Raw genomic sequence first — 12,524 nt, 5'->3', positions numbered from 1 at the left:
ACCTCAACCGCAGCTGACAGGAATCAAACCCATGTTCCCCGTCACTTTACTGGATTAACAGCATACTACCACCGTCAATAAGTTCGTGGAATGGCTGCAAAGCGCCGTACGGGAATTTACTGCCAATATGTTACAGCAATGTTTTCGGCAGCTATATCAATGTTGGCAGACTTGCATAGCGGCCAACGGCAACCATTTTGAGGGCTGATGTGGATCTGCGTAAGTGTATGTGAATACCTTGTAGTATGTACATAACGTATATCGAGGAACATATATATCTTTCTTGTGTTTTCAGTACTACCGTATTTACGACTAATTGAATAATTCTGGTTTACTTAATAAAGTAATCACGGATCAGGTTCGTGAACCTGTGACTTGTATTCTCGAGGTTGGCGGTTCGAATCTGGCTCGGGACACCGAACATCCTGACTGAGGTTTCCGTCGTTTTCCTTAGTCCGTCCAGGCTAAAGTCGGGCTAGATGAGGTTACGCAAGCTTATTTTCAAGTCCTTTTCAATTCATCACTTATCAGTCGGGTCGGGTAAAGTAAGTTACTGCTGGTCATCGCCAGCACAGTTGTTCTTGGCTCCGAGTCCCTCGGTACTCATGTCAATATTTTTTCTCTCTCTCGACTCTGGGGGTCATACCAATAGAGTTGTTGTGAAATAAGACCTCGAGGGGCGTATTCTTGCGACGTCAATTTATTACACAACGCCGTGACAATTAAACGTAACTATAACATAAAATGTTGAACAAGTCGTTTCACGGTAGGTCCTTTCGTGTTAACTCTTCCCACTACAATGTCGAACTGCCAGTGCTGGCTAACCACTGGCTTCTGTCAACACTTCTGTGTTCTGTGGGTCTTCAGCTGGCTTCTGTCAACAAACACTGCCCTCTGTCGGTGCCACTGCCTTCTGTCAACATCACTGCCTTGCTCAGCCCTCAGCTGGCTTCTGCCGGCTTCCACTGGCTTCTCTGCTGTTACGTCACAGCGGGAAGTGCTTACTGGCAACGCGTGCATTATCGCGTCGCGCTGAGTCCACGATTCCAACAAGAGTCCCATACAACTGTCATTCTACCACTTTACGTCACATAATCCGAGATACTGGTAATGTAAAAGAAGCCATAAAGACAACATTTTAATTGCGTGGGTTACGCATTCCTCGTGTAGTAGAATGATTTGTGAGTTATAACTTGGATAGAATGCAGAAAAAAGCGGGCGTGGCCTACAAAATTCGTAATTATCTTTCCTTTCACTCCTCCACGAGCAACACACAGCGGCGGCTGGACACATGCGAACAACTACTGCGGTAAGCACAAGTTCCTACCTTGAATCTGGCAAGGCGAGGGTTACCGGCAGCAAGCTTGGCTAGGGCCTGGTAGTTCGCCTGCGAGGAGAAGACCAGCCACTCCCGAGACTTGGCGTCCAGCTGCAGTAGAGAAAACACATTTCAACCGAGACACAAACCCATAACCAACAACATATCATCATACGGCTCAACACAAAAAAAAAAACTGTCACACCGCGCCAGTTTCCAGCAAAAGTAAAGATCTACAAGCATTATGTTTTTGTATATTTTTTAAAAACCCGTCTTGTTTCTCTTTCAAAACATAGCGTTTCGGAGACTGGATTCTGTCCCTGACCTCAGGTAAAACCTACTCAGTTGGGTCCAATAGCTGGAGCTAGCCCCAATCTCCGAAACGTTGTGTTTTAAAACAGAAACAGGACGGTATTTTAAAAAACAGACAAGACGGTGGATAATGTTAAAAAACATAATACTTGTACCAATATACCATCGTCACAAACTTTTAGATCTTAACAGTAAAGAGAACGATGATTATGATAATAAAATATGGGGAAGTGGTGGACTTTTTACAGGCATGAAACATCAGTATCCCACAAACAGGGTCTCCGATGCATGGGGTATGTTTTACGAAAGGGAGATGACAATTAAACGGAAAAAAAAATCCGTGGTTTTAGTCCCCAAGCGAATTATACCGACTGAGCGACCGCCGCTTGTCGGCGAAGTCAGTGCCAAATTTAGCGGATAGAGGGTGTCGCGTGGTCAGCGCGACGAATCCCCACGGTCGTTAATTTCGGTTTTCTAGGCCGGAGCGGCTATTTCCTTGAAACAGCTCCTCAGTTACCCTCAAGAGCCTGAGTGGACCCCGTTCCAGATCCACTACTTCTCAAAAAAATTGGTAGCGGCGGGAATCGAACCCGGATCTCTGGAACTGTAGTCAGAAACTCTGATCACTAGACCACTAGGTTATAGCGGACATCGCGATAATAGCCCCCCCCATTAGTGCGTTATAACGAGGGTTATTCCATGAAGCAGAAGTCTTCTTCAGAAGACAACAGTCGCTAAGCTAGTCAAGAAAATTTGTTTTAACAATTAATTATTTGGAAATAACCCCATCACGCATCCGAGTTAAATTAACTTTCAATTCCCAGACTACATGAAAGTATAAAATCCCCGATAAAATGTACAAACCCCTGGTTCTTAACGTGTGAATTGCGCCCCATTCGGGCGGAATCATAAGAGAATTTCAGGTAGGGTTGATAACTTCAGATTTTCTTTAAAAATGCAGTGACTTTCCACGAAATGATGGCTTGCTTCCGAAGGTCCACAAAATGACAATTTTATAACTTTTTACTCCTTATATTTTATTGTCATTATCATCATCATCATCATTCTTCTTATCTTCTTATCATCCTTATCTTATTTTCTTTACTCCACAACTGCTTAAGTCAATGCCAGTGTGCATATGCTTTTTTTTTATTTTAAACGGCATTCTTCTCCTTTCTGTACTTTAAAACTTAAATTTGAAAAAATTGGCATTGAGAACTTTTAATTAGTTATCATTTTTTATTGCTAGTGGGGTGGGACTAAGTCCCTTGCACTGCGGCCACTTCTGGCCTATTGTACCGGCCCCAGATGATAGGTGAGGGTGATTGTGGAGCAATTGGTGGAATGAAGATTGGCAGGGGATACCGAAGTACTCGGAGAAAACCTGCCCCAGCGCCACTTTGTCCACCACAAATCCCACTTGACTAGACCCCGGGATCGAACCCGGACCGCCGCGGTGGGAAGCCAGCGACTAACCGCTTGAGGTATGGCGCGTCCCATAAAAGTGTTAAAATATTAATTAATATACTACCAATTAACCAATTAACACTGACGAATGAAAACAACACATTCTTACCATCTTAAGACGTCACAAATCAACAATGTTACTGAAAAATGAAATTAACTATAATTGCATTCGCTTACGTCCACTTCAGTGGCTCTTGCGTTTAATACAAAGAACACAGAGGAAAAAAGTATTATGGCAGTAAACAATGGAGGGTCTGTCCGCCCATAGCTCATAAAATAGCATAAACAAATGTAGGCAGACAGAAAGGTAGTCAAGTGGGAGCTATTGCCTGATACTGTAGGAGAGGACACTCACCGTTGTGACGGAAGCCGAGTCATAGTCATCCACACCCTGCAAAAACACAACGATAAATAAATATGAGGACCATCATCTCTGACACACTTAGATATGAAACATGCTCATTATTCTAACACAAATATATTACATTTATACTTAACTTACGTTACTTTGCAGAGGCATGCAAAAAATTCCGAACAGCAAACATGTCATCCCTAAGCTCTGTAAATACATATACAAGACTGGTTACAACTAGGAACGAAGATGTAAGGAAGAATAGCACTGCTTGAGCATGTGGAAGGATGGAAAACAAAAAGGGGTGTCGAAGAAGGCTGTTGGTAAAGGCCCAAAGGAAGAAGATATCCTGGTGGACCATGCAGAAGCCGAAACAGGCCATCGGCCTAATCCTTGAACTGGAGAAGAAAAGGTTGATTTGTAGCTAAATCAGAAACACAAAACTTCCGTGGCCCTTAGTCCGCAAGGGAACTATACCGACCAAGCGACCGTCGCCTGTCGTCGAACTTAGTGCCAACTTTAGCGGATAGAGGGTGTCACGTGGTCAGCGCAACGGATCCCCACGGCAGTTAATTTCGGTTTTCTAGACAGGAGCCGCTACTTTCCCATTCAAGTAGTTCCTCAATTATCCTCACGGCGCTGAGAGGACCCCGTTCCAGACCCACTACTTCTCATAAAATCTGGTAGCGCCGGGAATCGAACCCGGTACCTCTGGATCTGTAGCCAGGAACTGTGACCCCTAGACCATAGAGGCGGTCTCCGTTCCCATACATCATTATATAAACAGTGTTTATTTTTCTGTTTGTTGTTCAGTAACGCCGCCAGTCACACAGGTCAAATGATAGAATGAGAAGTGAATGAATTGGAAGGGATGTGGAAGGAAGCGGAAGTGAGCTAATTTGAGGAAAGCTACAGAATATACGCGTCCGAACAGTTGGTGTCCGGACCGAGAATCGAGCGAGACACCTCCAGAATACAAATCACAGGCGCTACCGTTGAGACAACTCGCTGGGTGTGCAGGTCAATAAGGATTAACTAAACAAGAATGCAAAGTTGTGCCCAAGGAAATGTATTTCAATGACGGTCTTCGTTATTTTGCATATGTCACTGTCATTCACGTTCATTTAATTCATATACAACACCACTTTCTGCAAAGACGATAAAGGGGAATGTGTATTAGTTTGAAACATGTTCCAAGGAGAAGTATCAGAGCTTAAATCTACACTGTAACTTTTTTGTTCCCCCAGTCTCCTTCCTTCCTTCCTTCCATACGATTTTCCTTACGTTCACCATTTTCTTTCCTTCCTTCCTTCCTTCCATACGATTTTCCTTACGTTCACAATTTTCTTTCCTTCCTTCCTTCCACGGTCTTTCCCATTTAAAACGTAAACAAAAGGCAAAGCAATCCCTGTACCAGGCCGTGGAGGCCCATAGGTCCCACACTGTCTAGACAAGCGGCTCACAGATAGCGGTAAGGTTGTCAGACATACGCTGCCCGCCCTTTACCCCCAGGAAGATTCCTGGTACTCATTTCTGTTAAGAGGCTGATTCGACCCCTGAGCCATAGTACGGCTGGAAGGATTAGGACTCGAACCCGCGACCTGCCGGGTTGTAGTATAGTGCATCAACCAACTACGCTACCGTGTGCCCCCCTATCTTCCTCGTCTCAACTATATAATGCATAAAGCCATGTTATGTTCACCAATGTTTCGTCGAAAAGTAGCCTTACGCGATTTAATGCATAAAACGATACATTCTGCAGTTCCAAGACTTATCCGCATGCAGAGCCACGGCAACATATAATAACTAATACAAATTTGTGACCTAAATTTAATGAAAATCAGAAGAATTGAGCCTTTGTTTCGTGACGCAAGGGGATAAAGCGCCATATCGTTGTCTATACTATTTACCGAAGCTTATTAAACATTAATCTAATAAAGCTCTCGCTCCCACTGTGAAGCACAGGGCTGATTTCTCAGTTTCATGATCATTTTACAGACGGTAGGACTCCTTGGGCGGGTGATCAGCTCGTCGCAAGGCCTCTCTCTAAATACAGGAAAACATAAACACAGAATAAGCGCACACACATCAAACATCCATGCCCTGTGTGGGATTCGAACTCACGATCCCGACATGCGAGCGAGCGAAGACAGTACAAACCTTAGACCGCTTGGCTACCGTGACCGGCTTATAAAGCTTGCTAAAGATTAATCTATCGATATACGCAAGTGTAAGCATTAGGATCTTGATAAAGATAAAGAGATACAGACGTGTAATATAAGAGACAAGCAATTTCATTATTTCAGTAGCTGGTCCGTCAGAAAAAAAGCAAGGCGACGAACGGTTATTGTATCTATTGCATAGGCCTCGATATATAATGTTATGTATCAATTTATCGTGCAACATACCTCTTCAAATGAAATTGCTAAACGTCTGATTTTGACTTTAATTTAAAAAAAAGTTATACTAAACCGACAGCAGGTAAATTAAGTTCTCTCAACTTCTTTAGCGTAAACTCCAATGGGTGGGATATTTAATAGAAACCCGTTGGAACAGTTTCAGAGATTAAACATGGCGGACGGACACGAAATATCCACATTGCGTTCACTTTATACAATTTGAGCAAAGAAAGCATACAAATTTCTCACCGCCCGATTTATCTCATTAGGTGGTAGGATAATATACATAAAGGCCGCGCCATAGTTCAAGCGGGTAGTCGCTGGCTTCCCACCGCGGCGGCCCGGGTTCGATCCCGGGTCTGGTCAAGTGGGATTTGTGGTGGACAAAGTGGCGCTGGGGCAGGGTTTCTCCGAGTACTTCGGTTTCCCCTGCCAATCTTCATTCCACCAACTGCTCCACAATGACCCTCACCTATCATCTGGGGCCGGTACAATAGGCCAGAAGTGGCTGCAGTACAAGGGACTTAGTCCCAACCCACTAGCAATAAGAAAAATAATATACATGAAAATGTCCATAACATCTGAATTACAGAATATATCATTACATTACATAAAATGGCTACAGGCCTACAGATCAATTACGCTACGTTACTGTTATAAAAAACTTTCCTCGTTACATGACCATACACAGACACAAACTTCCCTCAAATTAGATCATGGAATATGGGATACTTCGGGGAATATTACAGTTGACGCTGTCTGGATGTGACGCCATACCGCCAAACATCGACTCAAAATAACACTTCCAATGCTATTACGTATTATAGCAAGTCACCCTGTGTTAGTAACATACTCTCGTGCTTACTTATCATTTATAATAATGAAGATCCATAAACACGGTGCACACGCTAACGTAGTTGATTGAGACACTATGCTGCAGGTCAGAAGGTCGCGGGTTCGATTCCCGATGAGGTCATTGGGATTTTCAATTTACCTAATTCTTCCAGCCGCATTATGGCCCTGGGATCGACTCAGCCTCTAACAGAAATGAGTACCAGAATCTTCCTGGGGAGTAAAGGGCGGCCGGCGCGTAAGGCTGACAACCTTACCGCCATCTGTGAGCAGACTGTGTAGACAATGTTCGAGCCTCGATGTCTCACAACCCTATGGGCCTTCAAGGCCAGTTACATGGATAGCTTTACCTTCTGTTTAGCTTTAAGAGTCATAAATATGTTTAATTTCTGAAATGGCAGATGTTTCTCTGACATCAAACACCACATAAATTAAAACCAGACAGGAAAATGTTCTAAAAGAGTTATCCTTTGCGTAGAATAGAAAGGATTAGACAGGAGCCGTCACTAAAGGACAGAAAAGCCACCGCTTTGCCCATCCTTTCTCTCTGCGTAGTTTTCGTGTCCTCTCTCAGTAACCTATAACCCATCTTCAGTGGTTATCAGTTTGTGTCCATCTCTATTGTACGCCAGCAAATAACAACTGCTTATTGAAATGATTATAAAATCAATTCCCATGCCTGTACACTGCTGAGAAATGTCAAACCGTCAATCTACGCTGTGGGGGTCCTCCGATGAAGGAACGTAGACAAGCGAAGTTCTAACGCTGTGGCCTAGCCTACCGCGCCACTCAACATTTGTATGGGTGCAGTCTCAGATGAGGGCCTGTTTGAATACTTATTTACTTTTATTTATTTATTCATATTTCATACGAATTTTCTGAGGTCGATCACAATTCCTGGAACAGTCACCCAGGTTTCAGCGATATTACATCTGTGTCAGAGAGCAACCCAAGATACGATACCGAATTTAAGTTAACTTCATAACAATGAGCAGATTTTATTTTAACTAAAAATAGTTTTACAACTTCGTAATAGTTACTTGCATTACGTTCCGTCAGTAATAACGGGTTCTAAATGGGATACTCACAAGTTCTCTGTCAGTACAGGCTTTACAGAGCGGATCATGCCTAACCTACATAACTTATGCTACAACGACAACTCAGTCATTTGAACGGTCGTAAGCTTGACCACCGCCAAGTTTAAGCCTCTTATGTTTCATGTGTCTGGCTTCACCTTGTCCTATACCGCGAACATGTTCATTCTCATGATTTTATATAACTTCTGCCTGTCGTCTCCACAACTGTGTTATATAATCGTATATATATATATACGGAAAGTTGAAAGCTGTGTGCAAGTCGCGGACTGGTGTGCACCTTGGAAAATTTCCAATGGTGCGCAAAACCTTGTTCTGCATGCGCTGCAATTTTAGGAGGTGTCTGCCGCTAATTCCCAGGCGGGACAGCACCCATCTGGGGCTTACGGCCAGGTTTTCATTACAGTCATATAGTTGTGGGTTTGTTGATGTGGGGCGGTCTCTCTGACCAGAGGCCAGGCCTGTCGTTTACGATTGCTGCTGGCCCTCACCAGCGCAGTCAGTCTCGGGTCCGAGTTCCGTGGGACTCGCGACTATATTTTACTGTCTCAGATTCGAGACTTCCTTTTTGTTGCCTCCTAAGACTCGTTGGGCTACGGTGGAGGAAATCGACCCCGCCTCCACAAGGGATAACTGAGCGTTCCCATGTGTCCTCCCTTTATAACTTCCGGAGAACCGAATAGAGAGCACCACCTCCAACAGTTCCTCTCTTATCATGTGCTTATCCGTTGATGCGGAAAGGTGCCTACTGAGCCAGTGTCTAGCAACTGACGTCTCTGACTGCACACTCCGGCGCTCAGGCGTCATGTCACAATATGATTATAATGATTAACACTAATATGGATCCAGATTAGGATATTTCAATAACATAAGACATACTTAACGAAACTGCCTGAGAAAGGACCTAAATGTAGACCGAAACATGAAGCAGTTATTAAATAAAACCAATGTAAACAATTTGGTTTGGTTATTTTTTGCTGTACTGACGGCCAGAATCCGGTTTAGAAAACCGAGATTAACGGTCATGGGGATCCGTTGCGCTGATCACGAGACACCCTCTATCCGCTAAAGTTGGGACTAACTTCGCCGACAAGCGGCGGTCGCTCGGTCGGTATACTTCGCTTGCGGACTAAAGACACGTAGTTTGTTCTTTTTTTTTATTGACGGCCGGAATACCACAAAACATTATACACAACAAGATGCAAACAGTAAGGATTTCTTTACTTATATTCAATATCCTCTGAATTTTATAACATGAAGGTGAGCTCGGGCACAAGCATCTCTAACACTTTAAGGTTTACAACACGCAGTCCGCACCCGTTACCCACTGCGACCAAGAACCGACACAGCTCAGTCGGTATAGCGATTGGTTACAGATTCTCTCTACTCCACAATGTTCAGACCGGCCCGGCTCTGGGGCCCACCAATGGATACCAGGGTCTCTTTCTCCAAGTGCAAAGCGACCAGGGCGTGAAGCTGGCCATTCACCTCTACCTGTTGCCGAAATTGAGAACGGTGGAGTTATACCTCCACTCCCTGACACATCTTCATGCAGTGGTGCTTAATTAATTAAAAACATGGACAACTTTACCTATTTATCCACTCCAACATATGGAACCCAAAGCATCCACATCGCTACATCAACAACACGCAACAATAACAGGAACATGGCATATAAGAACAAAAAAAGAACATACATTTTAATCAGAACCCAGCTTTTTTTTTTAGAACAAAAAGTCTTTGACATTTGAATTTTATGTTTTGCGCACAGTGATTTGATACAGTGCAGTGCAACAGTTTGGCGATCATATATACCTGACGATAGCCGTACACGGCCAAAACATAGTAAAATATTGTGGCATGACCGCTGAAAGTGGGAACAGTTTAACCGGAAGAGATGTCCGTTACTAGGTTACGGCACAATAAATACCATGTCGGCGTAGCAGCAGTAATCCACGCAACAATAGAAGAATTGTCGGAAGCGCTGTTTTCTGCATGCTCCGCCCCGGTGGCTGCGCGAAAAGTTCTTTTCTGTTGGGTCCGTGAGGAGGCTACATCTTGGAAATCGAAACATAATCCAGTTAGCCGCTTCTAGAGAAGCTCAGAGAGTCTGCAGGCAGGCGAGTCTGAATCTGAGGCTGCTGTGTGAGAGTCCCCCACTGTTGTAAGTCGTTGCGTAGAAACGCCGAGTCCAGTTGTGAGACAGTCGCCGGCCAGCAAGGACGTGAACACGGAAGCTGTGGAAGCTACGTCGTTGGGAGCCGTTAGCAGGCAACCGATTGAGACATAGCAGACTGCGAAGACTTAGTGCGTGCTGCAGTGAATTGCAGTGTGTGCGTGAATTTGCGACATGTCTAAAGTTACTAGTAGCTAAGATCTTTAAAGTGCAACAAATACTCAAACGCGAGATAATACGTATAAAACATAGACTGAGTGGGGTTTAATCAATGATCTATGGAGTGTTGCATTTACAAGACTGTTACGTATACACATGTTGCTATCCAAAAGTTCCCGCAATATATTAATAAAAACTATTACGTCTTATCTGGATCTTATTCTGCACCATCACCTTCAAAGTAGTCCCCTTGGGAGCGCATACACCGATCCCAGCGTTTCTGCCACTTTTCAAATGCATCCTGGAAGTCTTTCTTTGTTAGGGTGTTTAGTACCGTCTGCGTTTCCACTTGAATTTCCTCAACTGTATCAAATCTTCGCCCCTTCAACTTGATTTTCATCTTGGGGAAGAGAAAGAAGTCGCATGGAGCTAAGTCTGGCGAGTACGGTGGGTGGGGAACAACTGCCATCTTGTTGTTAGCCAAAAATTCCTGCACAATGTAAGCCGTATGCGGTCGTGCGTTGTCATACTGGAGTACCCAGCCGTTCGTGCGCCACTTCTCTGGACTTTTTCTGCTCATGTCCTCCCTCAAACGCCTTAGAACATCGCGATAGAACTCTTTATTGACTGTCTGACCAGGAGGGACGAACTCCTTATGAACAATCCCATCAATATCAAAAAAACAGATCAACATGGACTTAATGTTCTTGACTTGTCGAGAGTTTTTTGGCCGAGGTGAAGAAGGGCTCTTCCATTGCGACGATTGCTGCTTGCTTTCAGGGTCGCAGCCATAAACCCAACTTTCGTCACCAGTGACAACCTACGAAAGAAGTTTGGATCCTCTTGAATGACTGTGCTGGCGAAGACCATCAGCACTTTACTTGAAATCCAAAACACCTGACCCTGCTGGGAATCAAACACCAGTCGTCCAGTTCGTAACCAGTCACTGTACACACTGAGCTAATCCGACTCTTCTCTTGTCCTGAACTTACATTTTTATTGCCATTCTCACGTCTGTGAATCGTTTATCAGACACTTTTTACAAATTTTGGGGAGTACATACAATTGCTTGTTGTCTTATTTACATTTTCAAGTTCGTTTAACAATGCTTTCGATAACCAAGATTATATAGCGTGGAATGAAGGAAAGATTAGTGACTAATGAAATTGAAAATATGAGGAAAGAAATTATTATGGCCCATATTTTTTTATTGCTAGTGGGGTGGGACTAAGTCCTTTGTACTGCGGCCACTTCTGGTCTACTGTACCAGCCCCAAATGATAGGTGAGGGTGATTGTGGAGCAATTGGTGGAATGAAGATTGGCAGGGGAAACCGAAGTACTCGGAGAAAACCTGCCCCAGCGCCACTTTGTCTACCACTAATCCCACTTGACCACACCCGGGATCGAACACGGGCCGCCACGGTGGGAAGCCAGCGACTAAGCGCTCGAGATATGGCGCGGCCCATGGCCTATATTAACATTTACCTCGAAGGACTGAGGATAACCATGAAAGACATTAGGCAGGATACCTGAGCTTCGGGCTGGAATTTGAACCTAGGACCTCTCGGATATTAAACATGAGAGTTACTCGACCCAGTGTTCCGTATTCTTGAATATAAACCACAGAAACTAATAATATACTTCATCTACAAAGACCTACCTGTACTGTACGTTGACCCTGAAGCAGTTCAGCCACGAGCACGTTTTAAAACACAGGCACAGACCTGATTGAGCGTTCCTTGCAGTCGTGTAAAAACCCGGCTAATAGCAGCTGTTACGCCGCTCCTCGCATTTCTTCAAATAGTTCTCCCCCTAACCACAACGATTAGCTCTCGTGTTTTAATCAACGTGAAATAAAAGCAGCAGCTATGACGGCCTACTGCACTCACGAGTGTGGGATCTAACGTGACACATTGGGACCACGGTCTGCCCGGTACTGCTTACATGGATCTAATGACAGTTGCTGATGACGTGATTAAAAGGTAAGGCTGTCCCTGCGCTTAAATAATTAAGCGCTACGCCATGAAGGCGTATGGGGGTGGATGTATAGATACAAGTTCTCTTGAGCTCGGCACTAGCTGGAAGTGAGTGGTCGGTCACCTTCACGCCCAGGCCGCTTTATCCCTGGGGAAAAAGTCCCCGGTATATATTGGATAGGAGGTTGGGTGGACTCCAGAGCCGGTCTGGACATGGAGAAGAGAAAATTCTTAGCCCTACCGGGACTCGAACTCCGACCTCCTCGGTCATACAGCCCGTAGCCAGTCGCTACACCGACTGAGCTATCCCGGCTCCCAGTATCTATGTGATTACACTTAAAAATATAATATACACTCCTTCAGACCGAGCTGCAATACAACAGTAAACCCATGAGGAAGAAAACAATTTAAAAAAAAA

General features: G+C 44.3%; 1 protein-coding gene across 3 annotated transcripts in view; it reads right to left on the bottom strand.

The window, feature by feature from the left end:
• The window catches only part of LOC111870075 (ankyrin repeat domain-containing protein SOWAHB), a 325,518-nt gene that overhangs the window by 266,411 nt on the left and 46,583 nt on the right, over positions 1 to 12,524 (bottom strand). For all 3 annotated transcript variants that reach the window (XM_023862057.2, XM_033753671.1, XM_033753672.1), the window contains exons 5-6: positions 3,453 to 3,488; positions 1,328 to 1,429 (exon numbers count right to left, since the gene is read on the bottom strand). In XM_023862057.2, the coding sequence (XP_023717825.1) occupies positions 1,328 to 1,429; positions 3,453 to 3,488 (138 nt within the window). The remainder of the gene's footprint in view (positions 1 to 1,327; positions 1,430 to 3,452; positions 3,489 to 12,524) is intronic.

This window comes from Cryptotermes secundus, unplaced genomic scaffold, assembly GCF_002891405.2.
Source record: "Cryptotermes secundus unplaced genomic scaffold, Csec_1.0 scaffold355, whole genome shotgun sequence".
In the NCBI taxonomy this organism is placed as follows: Eukaryota; Metazoa; Arthropoda; class Insecta; order Blattodea; family Kalotermitidae; genus Cryptotermes; species Cryptotermes secundus.
The sequence above is the reverse complement of the archived record's forward strand: the minus strand, read 5'-3'. Positions and strand labels throughout refer to the sequence as shown.